Raw genomic sequence first — 16,621 nt, 5'->3', positions numbered from 1 at the left:
CTCTCTCTTAAAGAAATTTAAGAGAAACATAGACGATAGGAGCAGGAGGAAGCCATTTGGCCCTTCGAGTCTGCTCTGCCATTCATTAAGATCATGGATGATCAAGCAACTCAATAGTCTAATCCTGCTTTCTCCCCATAACCTTTGATCCCATTCGCCCCAAGTGCTATATCTAGCCGCTTTTGAATACATTCAATGTTTTGGCATCAATTACTTCCTGTGGTCATGAATTCCACAGGCTCACCACTCTTTGGGTGAAGAAATGTCTCCTCACCTCTGTCCTAAATGGTCTACCCTGAATCCTCAGACTGTGACCCTTGGTTCTGGACTCCTCCACCATCAGAAACATCCTCCCTGCATCTATCCTGTCTAGATCTGTAAGAATTTTATAAGTCTCTTTGAGATTCCCCCCTCATTCATCTGAACTCCAACGAAAACCATCCTAACCGAGTCAGTCTCTCCTCATACATCAGTCCTGCCATTCCCTGAATCAGCCTGGTAAACATCCTTTGATCCCTCAGCTTGACACATTTATTTGTCTGTCTAAAAGGATGGTCTTTTTTCTAATGTTCACAATTAAAGGGCAGCTTTCCCCAGGAGATGGCTGACATTTACGTTTATATAGGACAGAGATATGTCTAGTGTTGTTATATGGTACCCAGATTAGATATATTATTTATGTTTCTGTAATAAAATACTTTTATTATTATTTCTTGCATTGTAATATAATGCTGTAGCGATGTTATACATTTCCAGTCATAAAGCCATTATAGCACAGAAGGAATCCATTCGGAAACTCGAGTCCATGCTGACTCTCTGTATAACATTCCAGTCCCATTCCCACTCTCTATCCCCATTCTCCTGAAAGTTTATTTCCTTCAAGTGCCCATCCACTTTCATTTTTAAATAGAATCCACAGATATGGATGGAGATTTACAACTTTTTGGAATGAAGTAGGAAAGAATGTTCCATAGAAACTAGAATTGTCTGCTCTGAATTTCTATCCTATACTGACTGTGATGACTTTTGCAAACTCATTTCACAGGACTTCGAACGAGGAATCACAGGCAAAAATCTCAAACGTCACGTCTCGATCTGACAGAGTCATATTCCATGGGAGCTGAATATCATCGGCCTTTGAATCTGGAAGGGGAAATGATTGTCCGGTCTGTTGATTTGAAAAGATTTCAAACATCAGTGTGACTGGAAAAGCACCAACACACTGCCACACTCGAGTGAGAGTCTTCCAGTGCACTGACTAAAGAGCTTTAACCAGTTACACAGCCTGAATAAATATCACACCATTCACAGCAGGGAGAGACGGTACCCGTGTTCTGTGTGTGGACGAGGCTTCAACTGATTGTCCACCCAAGAGAGAGGCAAGGACACCTGCACCATGGAGAAAACATGGAAATGTGGGGACTGTGGGAAGGGATACAGAGCCCCATCTCTGCTGGAAGCTCATCGGCACAACCACACTGGGGAGAGACCATTCACCTGCTCTCAGTGTGGGGAGGGATTCACTCAGTCATTCAGCCTGCAGTCACACCAGCGAGTTCACACTGGGGAGAGACCGTTCACCTGCTCTCAGTGTGGGAAGGGATTCACTCGGTCATCCAGCCTGCAGAGACACCAGCGAGTTCACACTGGAGAGAGGCCGTTCACCTGCTCTCAATGTGGGGAGGGATTCACTCAGTCATCCCACCTTCAGAGACACCAGCGAGTTCACACTGGGGAGAGGCCATTCACCTGCTCTCAGTGTGGGAAGGGATTCACTCAGTCATCCCACCTGTGGATACACCAGCGAGTTCACACTGGAGAGAGGCCATTCACCTGCTCTCACTGTGGGAAGGGTTTCACTCACTCATCCCACCTGCGGAGACACCAGCGAGTTCACACTGGGGAGAAGCCATTCACCTGCTCTCAGTGTGGGAAGGGATTCACTCGGTCATTCAACCTGCTGACACACCAGCGAGTTCACACTGGGGAGAGACCATTCACCTGCTCTCACTGTGGGAAGGGTTTCAGTCACTCATCCCACCTGCGGAGACACCAGCGAGTTCACACTGGGGAGAAGCCATTCACCTGCTCTCACTGTGGGAAGGGATTCACTCAGTCATCCCAACTGCAGATACATCAGCGAGTTCACACTGGGGAGAGGCCATTCACCTGCTCTCAATGTGGGGATGGATTCACTCAGTCATCCCAGCTGCAGATGCACCAGCGGGTTCACACTGGGGAGAGGCCATTCACCTGCTCTCAATGTGGGAAGGGATTCACTCAGTCATCCAGCCTGCTGACTCACCAGCGAGTTCACACTGGGGAGAGACCGTTCACTTGCTCTCGATGTGGGAAGGGATTCACTCGATTATCCCAGCTGCGGACACACCAGCGAGTCCATACTGGGGAGAGGCCATTCACCTGCCTTCAGTGTGGGAAGGGATTCACTCAGTCATCCAGCCTGTTGAGACACCAGCGAGTTCACACTGGGGAGAGACCGTTCACCTGCTCTCAATGTTGGAAGGGATTTACTCGATTATCCAGCCTGCAGATACACCAGCGAGTTCACACTGGGGAGAGACCATTCACCTGCTCTCAGTGTGGGAAGGGATTCAGAGTTTCATCCCAGCTGCTGAGACACCAACGAGTTCACGAGTGATTCCAGGGGTTGGATTCTGCTGTTATTGTTTCTGCTCTCAATTACATCCAGGACTGCATTTTGTTCATTCTCACAGTTGGTCAATGGGGAGGGTCGGAGGGTTTCTTTCTGCTGGACTGGCTGGTCTCACGACTTTGCCTCCAGTGGGCTGATGCTCTTTGAGTCTTGTTGCGAATACCTGGTTTCAAATTTCACAAGGATCACAGAGTGACAGGGTGTTAGGAAGTTAAGAGTCACTATATTTGTTTGAAACCCCCTCAAATGCCCATCCAAATTCCTTTGTAATTGTTTATTGTCTCCACTTCCTCCACCCTCGTAGGCAGCGAGTTTCAGGTCATTACCATTCGCTGCACCAAAATATTCTTCCTCACATCCCCCCCTGCATCTCTGACTCAAAACCATAAATCTGTGTCCCCCCTCGTCCTTGTCCCATCAGCTAATGGGAACAGCTTTTCTTTGTCCACCTTATCTAAACCTGTCAGAATCTTGTCACCTCTATCAAATCTCCCCTCAACCTCCTTTGCTCCAAGGGGAACAACCCCAGCCTGACATCCCACAATAAAGAACAAACTAACAGAATATGTTAACACCTGAAATCAAATGGGAATGTTTAATTTCTGTTTTAAAGATATTGTAAATATCTTGTCCTGGACAATAAAGGAATTGGAATAACTCACCTTGGGAGTGGTTGAATGGAATATATCAATCTGATATCCACCAACAGTTAGTGAAAGTCTGGAATGTGTAGCTGGAAATCCCTCCCTAACAGCACTGTGGCTGTACTTACACCTCAGGCATTGCAGCAGTTCAGGAAGGCAGTGTTGGGGTTGACCACGGCCGAGGCAGCTACATACAGCCACATATTCTGTTATAATTGAAGGACTGCTGATTGAATGAGAGCCATTATGGGACTGGACTATCTTGACCACATTCCTGTGACTGCTCAGTTTCTGCAATCATGGACCATTAAAGCTGCTTAGCAGAGCCCCAACAGAGGACCTGGTGAGAATATTTACTCAGAATGAGTTGGAATTAAACTAGGGCGGCACGGTGGCACAGTGGTTCGCACTGCTGCCTCACAGGTCCAGGAACCCGGGTTTGATTCCCAGCTCGGGTCACTGTCTGTGTGGAGTTTGCACATTCTCCCCGTGTCTGTGTAGGTTTCCTCCGGGTGCTCCGGTTTCCTCCCACAGTACAAAGAAGTGCGGGTTAGGTGGATTGGCCATGATAAATTGCCCCTTAGTGTCAGGGGGACTAGCCAGGGTAAATGCTGGGGATAGGGTCGGTGGGATTGTGGTTGGTGCAGACTTGATGGGCCGAATGGCCTCCTTCTGCACTGTCGAGTGGCTCTATTCTGTCCCCACAGATGCTGCCAGACCTGCTGAGATTTTCCAGCATTTTCTGTTGTTGTTTCAGATTCCAGCATCCGCAGTATTTTACTTTTATGATAAAATGATTAGTTCTGATTGGAATCCCCACGACCCTCCCACAAAACAGAGGGAGTGGTGACAAAGGGAGAAAAAGGATAAGGATGATAAAGTCTGGGTTCTGATTCTCCAAGCCTATGTAGAATAAACAAAATGAGTGAACCAGTTTATAAAGAACAGAAGTTACCCATCCCTAACAAAAACTGATCAAATTAAAGTAAATAGATTGAGGAATATAACAAAAAAATTAATAGATGAAGTTTAAAATCATTTGTTTTGTTTTAAACTTGTGTAAAGTGATGTAATTGTGTGCCAAGTTTTTTCTGCTCACTCCCCACCCCTTTAGGTTCTGTAGAAAAGTTAACCCTTTCAGCAGACAGTTCATTTCTTTTTAAATCGCCTGAAAACTCGTGTCTATTTTCGTTCATAATTGAAGATTTATGGGAATTGGCTAAGATGGGCTTTTTAACATTTTTAAAGTATAAAAAAGTGATCTTGAGAAGGTAATTTGGTAGAGAGAGGTGGAGGGAGATATGTTTACAGAGAGGTGTGGAGAGCTGTTGGTTTTACAAGTTATCAATGTTTTTGGAGCGGTCACTTCATGTCCTGGTCTGAGAGGGATGGAGAGAAGTCTGTTCAATTGTTTAAGTTAAACTTTCTCTATTAATTGTTAATCGACACTCTGTTTTTTATCTTTCTGACTTGTTACATTTTTAATGATTAATAAACTTTCTGAATTCACCATTTAAAGTGTTCTTTCTTGTGACATGGTCAAGACACTGGAACCTGGTGTGATTTACGATTAGGGAGGTTATTGTAAACAAGAGAACCCCCATAAATCTTAGTTCAAATAAATCAAAGTTCTGACAAATGGAATGTTATCCTTTATTATTCCGGACAAATGTGAGGTATTGCATTTTGGAAGGTCTAATACAGAGAGGAAATATACAGTAAATGGCAGAACCCTGCAGAGTATTGATAGGCAAAGGGATCTGGGTGTACAGGTACACAGGTCACTGAAAGTGGCAATGCAGGTGGAGAAGGTAGTCAAGAAGGCATACGGCATGCTTGCCTTCATCGGCCAGGGCATTGAGTGTAAAAATTGGCAAGTCATGTTGCAGCTTTATAGAACCTTAGTTCGGCCGCACTTGGAATATAGTGTTCAATTCTGGTCGCCACACTACCAGAAGGATGTGGAGGCTTTGGAGAGGGTACAGAAAGGATTTACCAGGATGTTGTCTGGTATGGAGCGCATTAGCTCTGAGGAGGGGTTGGAGAAATTTGGTTTGTTCTCACTGGAGTGACGGAGGTTGAGGGGAGACCTGATAGAAGTCTACAAGATTATGAAGGGCATGGACAGAGTGGATAGTCAGAAGCTTTTTCCCAGGGTGGAAGAGTCACTTACTCGGGGGCATAGGTTTATGGTGCGAGGTGCAAGGTTTAAAGGAGATGTACAAGGCAGATTTTTTTACAGAGAGTAGTGGGTGCCTGGAACTTGTTGGCGGGGGAGGTAGTGGAAGTGGATACGGTCGTGACTTTTAAGGAGCGTCTTGACAAGTACATGAATAGGATGGGAATAGAGGGATATGGTCCCTGGAAGGGTCGGGGGTTTTAGTTAAGTCGGGCAGCATGGTCGGTGCAGGCTTGGAGGGCCGAAGGGTCTGTTCCTGTGCTGTAATTTTCTTTGTTCTTTGTTCGCTTACGAGAGAAATGATGTTAACAGTTCATTAAAAGCCACACGTTTCGATTTCCCATTTGAGCCTGGGACACCTTTCTGTCTCTCTATTGCTTGTGTTAATGACAGCCAGGTGACGGAGCTGAGGGCTGAATTTAGCTGAGAATAATGGGGCCTGTGCCCCAGTTGGGAAACTGCCATGGGCATCGCACTAATAGAGAGACAGGAAGGTGCCGGAGGACTGAGTGGGAAATGGGCCTCCAACCAATTGTTATATCAGTCACTCAGAGCTAAAGAGAAACCTGTCTCTTTAAATACAGATACAGGGAAGAGGCTGCACTGAATTCTGTCCCTTTTAACCTGCAGAAAAGCAGGAGGCTGAGATTGACAGGATGCAGGAGTCCATTCAGCCCATCGTGCCCCTGCTATCTCTTTGAAAGGACTGTCTGATTCATCCTACCACACTGATCTGTCCCCACAGTCCTGCAAATTCTTCCCTTTCAAGTCTTTGCCCTTTGGAAAGATTCTATTGAATCTGCTTTCAGGCAGTTCAGAACAACTCGCTTTGTCAAAAAAATAAAAGCCCAACACAAGCTGGACAAACAGCCCCTCATCTTCCGATGAGGCACTTTACAGCCTTCTGGACTCAACATTGAGTTCAACAACTTCACACCCTGAACTTGTTTTCATGGTTTTTTTGTTTCAGACAGAGATGTTCATTATTCTGTCCTGAACACTCACTTCTTTACAACAACCATTACCTCGCCTTTTGCTTCTGTTCTACAAAATTCTTCTCCACAGATGCTGCCAGACCGGCTGCATTTTTCCAGTTCTTTCTGCGTTTATTGTAGAACTGCATGTAGTCGGGGGAAAACACTATTTACTCTCCTGGAGTAAATAAATGTCCTTCATCAGTTTTTGTGGATCATTCAGTGGAAATGTGCTCTCCCAGGCTCAAAGAAACCCTCCGACCCTCCCACGTCACCAACTGTCAGAATGAACATGGTTCAGTCCTGGATGTGATTAACAGAAGAATCCACCTCATGTAAGCAATTGTGAACTCGCTGGTGTGTCTGCAGGGTGGATAACTGAGTGAATCCCTTCCCACAGTCAGAGCAGGTGAGCGGCCTCTCCCCGTATAAAATTGATGGTGTCTCACCTGGGTGGAGGAATCTTGGAATTGCTTCCCAGAATCAAAGCAAGTGAATGGTCTTTCCCCAGTGTGAACTCTCTGGTGTTTCTGCAGAGTGGATGAATCTCTGAATCCCTTTTCACACTCAGTGCAGGTGAATGGCCTCTCTCCAGTGTGAACTCGCTGGTGTCCGAGCAGGTTAGATGACTGAGTGAATCCCTTCCCACATTCAGTGCAGATAAAAGGCCTCTCCCCAGTGTGAACTCGCTGGTGTCCGAGCAGGTTAGATGACTGAGTGAATCCCTTCCCACATTCAGTGCAGATAAAAGGCCTCTCCCCAGTGTGAACTCGCTGGTGTCCGAGCAGGTTAGATGACTGAGTGAATCCCTTCCCATATTCAGTGCAGATAAAAGGCCTCTCCCCAGTGTGAATTCACTGGTGTGTCCACAGGTGGGATAACTGAGTGACTCCCTTCCCACAATCAGGGCAAGTAAATGGCCTTTCCCCAGTGTGAACGCGTCGGTGACTTTCCAGTCTTGATGGGGTAACGAATCCCTTCCCACATTCCCAAGGTTTCTCCATGGTGCAGGTGTCCTTGTGACTCTCCACGTTCAAGAACCAACTGAGGTGTCCACAAACACAGACCACGGAGACCGTCTTTCCCGACTCCAAAGGGTAATGTTTTGAAAAACTGTGTAACTAGTTAAAGCTGAAACATTCTCACTCGGATCTCTGTGCGTCCAGGTGCTTTTCCAGTTTAAAATTTTCTGTTGCAGACAAAATAGACAAACATTTCTCCTACATTCAAAGGCTGATGATATTCAGGTCCCGGTGAATTGAGTGACTCTGTCAGATGTTGATGTGATGTGTGGAGTCTGCACATTCTCCCCGTGACTGCATGGGTTTCCTTCAGGTGCTCCAGTTTCCTCCCACAATCCACGGGTTAGGTGGATTGGCCATGCTAAATTCTCCCTTGGTGTACCCAAACAGTGTGGCGACTTGGGGATTTTCGCAGTAACTTCATTGCAGTGTTAATGTTAGCCTACTTGTGACACTAATACATTTTTTAAAATCCCAAAAGCTGTAAATCTCCGTCCCACACACTGTCCCTCCATTCTCACTCTGATGTGTCTAATATTCACCCTCCCAATTCTCCTGAATTAGTGAGTCATGTTGATCTATCGATACAAGGTCCTGGAGTCAGACACCCAAACATTTTAATTCAGTAAATGTACATATATCTCTTCAGATGCACAATTAACTGTCCAGAAAATGTTTGATCGAGAGTGCTGTATCTTTTAATTTGAGATAGAGTAGGGGATGTGTGAGGAAGAACATTATTTAGACAGCGAGTGGGTATAATCAGAAAATCACACCAGTGGTGGAAGTGGAGAAGAATAATTTAAAATAAATTGGGTTGGGCATCTGAAGGAAATAAACTTGCAGGGGAACAGGGCTATAGAGGGGTAGTGGGACTGACTGTATTGTCCGACAGAAAGTCGGCATGGACTCGAGTTACTGAATGGACACCTGTGCTGTGAATGTATAATGGAAATATATAATGTCGCTAAAGTACTATATTACAAAACTAGAAATAATAAATGTATTTTGTTACAGAACCAATTATGCACCATGTAACAACATTAGACAGATGTCTGTCCTATATTTACTGTCCCCTTAAATGTCAGCCATCTCTCGATGTTCCTGATGGTGGGGGAGTTGAGGATAAGGGGTCAACCTTTCAGGACTGAAGTGAGAAATTTCTTCACCCAGAGAATGGTGAATGTGTGGAATTCACTCCCACAGAAAGTAGCTGAAGCCAAGACATTGTGTGATTTCAAGAAGAAATTAGATAGAGTTCTCGGCGCTGAAGGGATATTGGGAGGGATGATCGGCCATGATCATAATGGATGGTCGAGCAGGTTTCTATCTCCTGGGGAAACCAGCCCGTGAACATTAGAAAAGAGACCATCCTTTTAGCCTGACAAATAATGTGTCAAGCTGAGAGAGGAAATTATGTCAATGTCTTTAAGAGAGAGAGAGAGAGACCTGGGCCAACCTTTCCAGAGTCTGCAGCCTCCCTGGATTCACTTCCTTTCGCTTCAGTTGCTGCAAGTCCCCAATTCCCCCCAGAATGAGAAAAGAAATGGAAAGGGGGAAACATTGATTTCTTCCAGATGTTGCCCAGAGGAGGGAGTTTTAGTCTGAAGCTCATTGGGGGGTCGGTGGTAATGTGAAGTTGAGGTTACAATCAGATCAGCTGTGTATGTACTGAATGGTGGAGCAGGCTCGAGGGACGTACCCCTGTTCTGAATGTGCATATTCATCTGTTATCACATCCTGTACAATAGATTGTAGCATTTTCCCTCCGGCTGATGTCAGGCTGATGGGTCTGTGGTTCCCCGTTTTCTCTCTCCCTCCTTAAACAGTGGGGTTTCATTTACCACCTTCCAATCTGCAGCAACCATTCCACAATCTATAGAATTTGGAAAGATGACCACCAATGTATCCACTATCTCCACAGCCACCTCTTCCAACACTCTGGGATGTAGATCAGCAGCTTTTTGGGGATTTATTCACTTCCAACCCCATTAATTTCTCCAGTGCTACTTTTTCACGAATACTAATCTCTTTCAGTCCCTCACACTCACTACTCCCTCTGCATGCTTTGCGAGGCTTCCAAACATAATTGTGAACAAAATATCTTTTAACTTCCTAACGCTCTTTCACTCTGTGATCCTTGAGAAATCCAAAGCCAGATATTCGCAACAAGGTTAAAAGATTATCAGCCCACTGGAGGCAAAGTGGTGAGACCGGCCAGTCCAGCAGAAAGAAACCCTCCGACCCTCCCCATTGACCAACTGTGAGAATGAACAAAATGCAGTCCTGGATGCAACTGAGAGCAGAAACAATAACAGCAGAATCCAACCCCTGGAATCACTCGTGAATTCGCTGGTGTCTCCGCAGGTTGGATAACTGAGTGAATCCTTTCCCACACTGAGAGCAGGTGAACGGTCTCTCCTTGGTGTGAACTCGCTGGTGTGTCTGAAGAGTGGATAACTGAGCAAATCCCTTCTCGCACTGAGGGCAGGTGAACGGCCTCTCCCCAGTGTGAAACCGTTGGTGTGTCTTCAGATGGGATAACTGAGTGAACCCATTCCCACACTGTGAGCAGGTAAACGGCCTCTCCCGAGTGTGAACTCGCTGGTGTGTCTGCAGGCTGGATGACTGACTGAATCCCTTCCCACACTGAGAGCAGATGAATGGTCTCTCCTCATTGTGAACTCGCTGGTGTGTCTGCAGGGCGGATGACTGAGTGAATCTCTTCCCACAATGAAAGCAGATGAATGGCTTTTCCTCATTGTGAACTCGCTGGTGTGTCTGCAGGGTGGATAATCGACTGAATCCATTCCCACACTGAGAACAGGTGAACGGTCTCTCCCCAGTGTGGCTGCGTCGATGGGTTTCCAGGTGAGAAGGGTATCTAAATCCCTTCCCACAGTCCCCACATTTCCACCGTTTCTCCATGGTGCAGGTGTCCTTGTGACTCTCCAGGTCGGACAATCAGTTGAAACCTCATCCACACACAGAACACGGGTACAGTCTCTCCCCGCTGTGAATGCTGCGATGTTTTTTCAGGCTGTGCAACTGAAGCGTTTTCCACACGCATTGCACTAGAGCACTCTCTCCCTGGTGTGTGTATGTCTCGGTGCTTTCCAGTCACACTGATGTTTAAAATCTCCTGAAGCAGACAGAACAGAAAAACATTTCTCCTTCTAGATTCAAAGGACGATGATATTCAGGTCCCGTTGAATTGAGTGACTCTGTCAGATGTTGATGTGACGTTTGGTTTAAGATTTCTGTCTGTAAATCTTCACCTTCTAATATCCTGTAAAAGGAGTTTACAAAAGTCATCACAGTCAGTACAGGATGAAAATTCAGAACAGGCAATTCTAGTTTCTGTGGAACATTCTTTCCTCTCTCATTCCCCAAAAGCTGTAAATCTCCATCCCACACACTCTCCCTCCATTCTCACTCTGCTGTATCTAATATTCACCCTCCATATTCTCTTGAAAGTGCTGATTGAGGCTGATTGACAGATCCATGCTCGCTGCTTCCTGTCCTGGACACAGAGAGCTGAAAATCTCCATGCAGGCTGCCAGACAGTCTCGAGAGTCACAGAGGTTTACAGCATGGAAACAGGCCCTTCGCCCCAATTTGTCCATGCCGCCTTTTTTTTTAACCCCTAAGCTAGTCCCAATTGCCTGCATTTGGCCCATGTCCCTCTGTACCCATCTTACCCATGTAACTGTCTAAATGCTTTTTAAAAATCAAAATTGTACCCGCCTCTACTACTACCTCTGGCAGCTTGTTCAAGACACTCACCATTCTCTGTATGAAAAAATTGCCCCTCTCACCTTAAACCTATGCCCTCTAGTTTTAGACTCCCCTACTTTGGGAAAAGATATTTACTATCTAGCTGATCTGTGCCCCTCATTATTTTATAGACCTCTATAAGATCACCCCTAAGCCTCCGACACTCCAGACAAAAAAGTTCCAGTCTATCCAGCCTCTCCTTATAACTCAAACCATCAAGTCCCAGTAGCATCCTAATAATTATTTTCTGCACTCTTTCTGGTTTAATAATATCCTTTCTATAATAGGGTGACCAGAACTGTACACAGCATTCCAAGTGTGGCCTTACCAATGTTTTGTACAACTTCAACAAGACATCCCAACTCCTGTATTCAATGTTCTGACCAATGAAACCAAGCACGCTGAATGCCTTCTTCACCACTCACAAAGCCATGCTGACTGTCCCTAATCAGTCATTGCATCTCTAAATGCCTGTAGATCCTGTCTCTCAAAATACCTTCCAACAACTTACCCATGTGAGGCTCACTGGCCTGCAGTTCCCAGGCTTTTCCCTGCAGCCCTTTTCAAACAAAGGCACAACATTTGCCACCCTCCAGTCTTCAGGCACCTCACCTGTGACTATCGATGATACAAATATCTCTGCTCTGACTGAACTAAAAATATATTTAATGGATCGGATGGCTCCAGTTGGTGAAGATACAGGGGGTTGTGATTAATTATGATCTTGAACTTGCTGCCTGTGGGGGTAGTCAAGCAGAGATGATCAATAATTTCTAAATGAGATTAGATGGGTGCTGCAGGGTTACAGAATGGGACCCACTCCAGACGGACAGAATTGCACGACAGAGGATTTATAGTTTACTTTTGATAATTTATTAATTCGCGTCACAAGCATGCTGACATTAACACTGCAATGAAGTCACTGTGAAAATCACAAAAAAACTGTGAAAAACTATGAAGTTACAGTGAGAGTCGGTATGGACTCGAGTTATCCAATGGACTCCTTCTGTGCTGGAATGACTCTATGACTGGAAAATCTGATTTCCACTCTATCTGACGAAGGAGCAGCGCTCCGAAAGCTAATGGTATTTGCTATCAAATAAACCTGTTGGACTTTAACCTGGTGTTGTTAAAACTCTTACTGTGTTTACCCCAGTCCAACGCTGGCATCTCCACATCATGACCACATAATAACACCAGAGACATTCTCTGCTCAAGTTTAGCTTCTGCTCGACTTTAAAAGAGTAAGAGGCAACTTAATTTAAACCTTCGAGATTCTGAAAGGTCTTGGATGTGGAGAGGATGTTTACTCTTATGGGAGAATCTGGGGGTCACTGTTTAAAAAACAGTGCTGCCCATTGAAGACAGAGCTGAGAAGGTTTTATTTCATTCAGAGTCTTGAATCTTCGGAAGTCCCTTCCTCAAAAGTAGTAGAGTCTGATTTCAATAAGGAATTAGATACATTTCTTGGGGATCAAGGGATACGGGGGGGTGGGGTGGGGGGGGGGGGGGGGGGGGGAGGCGGGATTACGATATTGAATTTGATGATCAGCCGTGACCAGAATGAACAGCGGAGCAAGCTCGAAGGGCCGAATAGCCTCCTCCCGACTTATATTTTCTAGTATGTTTCTATGTAAACATGAGGAGCCTGGGGCTGAAGTGTAACCAAATTCTTTGCCACCGCTTCAGGCAACTTCTCTCACTGAAACATAGAATCTAGAAGTGGGGGTAGGTCATTCAGCCTTCGAACTTGCTTCGCCATTCATTATGGTCATGGTTGATCATCAAATTCAATATCCTAATCCCCCCCCCACCCCACTCCTGTTCCTCCATATCCCTTGATCTATATTCTGTGGCAGTGAATTCCACACATTCATCACCCTCTGGATGAAGAAATTTCTCCTCACCTCAGTTCTAAAAGGTTTACCCCTTATCCTCAAACTATGACCCCGAGTTCTGGACTCCCCCCACCATTGGGAACATTCTTCCTGTATCTACCCTGTCTAACCCTGTTAGAATTTTTAAGTTTCTATGAGATCCCACTCTTCCAAACTCCAGTGAATATAATCCTAACCGATTTAGTTTCTCCTCATATGACTGACTTGCCATCCCAGGAATCAGCCTGGTAAACCTTCGCTGTACTCCCTCTATAACAAGGACATCCTTCCTCAGATAAGGACACCAAAACTGTACACAATACTCCAGGTGTGGCCTCACCAACGCCCCATAGAACTGCAGCAAAACATCCCTATCCCTATACTCAAATCCTCTTGCTATGAAGGCCTACAGATCATTTGCCTTCTTTACTGCCTGCTGTACCTGCATGCTTACTTTCAGCGACTGATGCACGAGGAATCCAACAGCTTGTTGAGTATACCCCTCCCTCAATTTACACCTATTCAAGTAATAATCTGTCTTCCTATTATTGCTACCAAAGTGGATAATCTCACATTTATCCACATTATACTGCATCTGCCATGCAGATGCCCACACACTCAGCCTGTCCAAATCACGCTAAAGCATCTCTGCAGCCTCCTCACAGCTCACCCTCCCACCCAACTTTGTATTATCTGCAAATTTGGAAATAATACATTCCGTTCCCTCTTCCAAATCATTAATATATAATGTGAAGAGTTGGGGTCCAAGCACATATCCCTGCCAAACCCCACTAGTCACTGACTGCCAATCAGAAAAAGACTCATTTATGCCAACTCTTCGCTTCTTATCTGCTAACCAGCTTTCTATCCATCTCAAGACATTACCTGCAATCCCATGTCCTTTAACTTTACATAGCAGTCTGTTATGTGAGACCTTGTCGAAAGCCTTCTGAAAGTCTAAATAAACCACATCCACTGGTTCTCCTCGGTCAACTCTATTACTTACATCCTTACAAAATTCCAATAGATTCGTCAAGCATGATTTCCCTTTTGTAAATCCATGCTGTCTTTGTCTGATTATACCACTGCCTTCCAAATGCCGAGTTGTGAAATCCTTGATAATAGACACCAGCAACTTCCCCAGTACCAATGTTAGGCTCACTTGTCTATAGTTCCCTGTTTTCTCTCTCCCTCCCTTTTTGAATAGTGGGTTTACATTAGCTACCCTCCAATCTGCAGGAACTATTACCGATTCCAAAGAATTTGGGAAAATAACCACCAATGTATCTACTATTTCCAGGACCACTTCCTTAAGTACTCTGGGATGAAGCTTATCTGGACCTGGAGATTTATCCACCTTCAATCCCATCAATTTCCCCAAAAACTTCTCAACTGATGCTGATTTCCTTCAGCCCCTGACTAAAATATGTTTCTCTCAGCCCATCTGGTATATTATTCATGTCTTCCTTTGTGAAGACTGAAGCAAAGTACCAATTTAATTCCTCAGCCATTTCTTTATTCCCCATTATGAATTCTCCCATTTCTAACATTTGTTTTTGTCAATCTTTTACATATCTATAGAAACTTTTACAGTCAGTTTTTCTATTCCCTGCTACCTTACTTTCATACTCCATTTTTCCCTTAATCAATCCCTTGGTCCTCCTTTGCTGAATTTTAAACTGTTCCCAATCCTCGGATCTATTGCTTTTTCTTGCCGATTTGTATGCTTCTTCCTTGAATCTGATACTACCTCTAATTTCCCTTGTAAGCCATGGCTTGGCCACAATTCCCGTACCACTCTTGCGCCAAACAGGAAAAAACAACTTCTGGACTATGTACATTGCCCACAGACTTCTCTCGGCTGCAAACATCAGCTGTAGCCTGGGAGTGGGTGAAGCTGTTTAAAACCTGTTGCTCAGTTTGCTGTGCTATCCGGTCACTAGGACCCAGTTGGGAGCAGAAAACGCCGAAGCCCCTCCCACTCACTGTTGCGTCACTAAGATCCCAGCGCATGCGCTCCGCTCCCTGCTGAATCAAGATGGTGGCTCTTAACCTGAGCCTCGTCCCGGGAAAAAGGCCTGAAGCTGCAAACACGGGACCTGCGGATTACTATTAGAGGTTTGAGATCTTCACCAGATATTTAGAAACCCTCTCCGTCCATCTGCCGGTTCCAATCATCCCTCCATGTATCCGCATCCTTACCGGTTGCTGATGAGACAGACGAATGTCTCTCCCCATTGCCATCATCCACGCTGCGCATGCGTCAAACACTGTTTCACTGCGCATGCACAACTCTCCTGTGCTGGGGATAGGGGACATTCCCCACCGCGAGGAATGGTGGGTAAAGCGCACGCCATCGAAACTGCTCATTTGTGAACAGTGAGCTTTTTTTGCTGCGATGTAAAAATTAGGGATAGGGGTGCAGTCAATAACATTAGGAATCAAATTATACTGTAATCTAAGTACTCAAGGCATCCATTATCCACCAGAAAGTAGGGGAATGGAAATTCTCGACCAAAGTATCTGAAATTGATACATAATGAGGAGGAAGTCGATCCGTATCTTTAATGAACATCAACACGCAAAAATGGAACTTAATGACTTTTAAACAGCTTGCCCTCTTGACATAGAAGTGTCATAATGGGAAATGTGTGTGATGGATAGAGCTGTTTCTGGGGCACAGGGGATTGTGGGATCCACGGCCCCGTTAAACAGCAGCTATTGGTATGTGTTTCATTAGAGGAGCATCAGTGACTGCAAACTTTGTTTCTGTCTCCATAGATGCTGTCTAACCTGATGAGTATTTCCAACGTTTTCTCTTTTCATTTCAGATTTCCAGCAGCTGCAGTGTTTTCATTTTGTTTAGTTGAAGGCGTTGCTCATGGAACTGAATCTGGAAACAAACGGACCATTTAAAGCTGTGTTTCAAGTAAGGAAAAAGTAGTTCTGTCGGGGATTTTCATTAAATTTACATTTGGAAAATTTTCAAATTAATAACTGGAACATGGACATTACTAGAATTATCAGCAATTGGCTAAACCTCCTTTGACAGCAGCTTCCAAAACTACACACCTCTTCCCCAACATGGATAAGGGCAGTTTGTGCACAGAAACCCCACTACCTGCATTTACTCTTCAGAATCACACACTATTCTGACTTGGTAGTTTACTGCTCTGCCTTCACTATCACTCGGCCAAAATCCTAAAACGTATTTCCGAGCAACACAGTACAGTGGCACAGGGTGGCACAGTGGTCAACACTGCTGTCTCACAGCACCAGGGATCCAGGTTCGATTCCAGCTTTGGGTGACTGTGTGGAGTTTGCACATTCTCTCTGTGACTGCATGAGTTTCCTTCAGGTGCTCCGGTTTCCTCCCACACCCCCAAGGTGTACAGGTTAGGTGGATTGGCTACGCTAAATTGCCCCTTAAATGCAGGAGGATGCAGGTTACTTCAGGATTACAAGTTGTTTTAA

At 45.2% G+C, this 16,621-nt stretch overlaps 1 protein-coding gene across 1 annotated transcript in view; it reads left to right on the top strand.

Moving 5' to 3' along the window:
* Positions 1-2,784, top strand: part of LOC144483947 (uncharacterized) — a 49,020-nt gene extending 46,236 nt beyond the window's left edge. The window contains exons 4-5 of the mRNA XM_078202506.1: positions 1,443-2,160; positions 2,581-2,784. Of these exons, the coding sequence (XP_078058632.1) occupies positions 1,443-2,160; positions 2,581-2,659 (797 nt within the window). The 3' untranslated portion in view covers positions 2,660-2,784. The remainder of the gene's footprint in view (positions 1-1,442; positions 2,161-2,580) is intronic.
* The last annotated feature ends 13,837 nt before the right edge of the window (positions 2,785-16,621 follow it).

The sequence above is a fragment of the Mustelus asterias genome, unplaced genomic scaffold (genome assembly GCF_964213995.1).
Source record: "Mustelus asterias unplaced genomic scaffold, sMusAst1.hap1.1 HAP1_SCAFFOLD_85, whole genome shotgun sequence".
NCBI classification, from domain to species: Eukaryota; Metazoa; Chordata; class Chondrichthyes; order Carcharhiniformes; family Triakidae; genus Mustelus; species Mustelus asterias.
The sequence above is the reverse complement of the archived record's forward strand: the minus strand, read 5'-3'. Positions and strand labels throughout refer to the sequence as shown.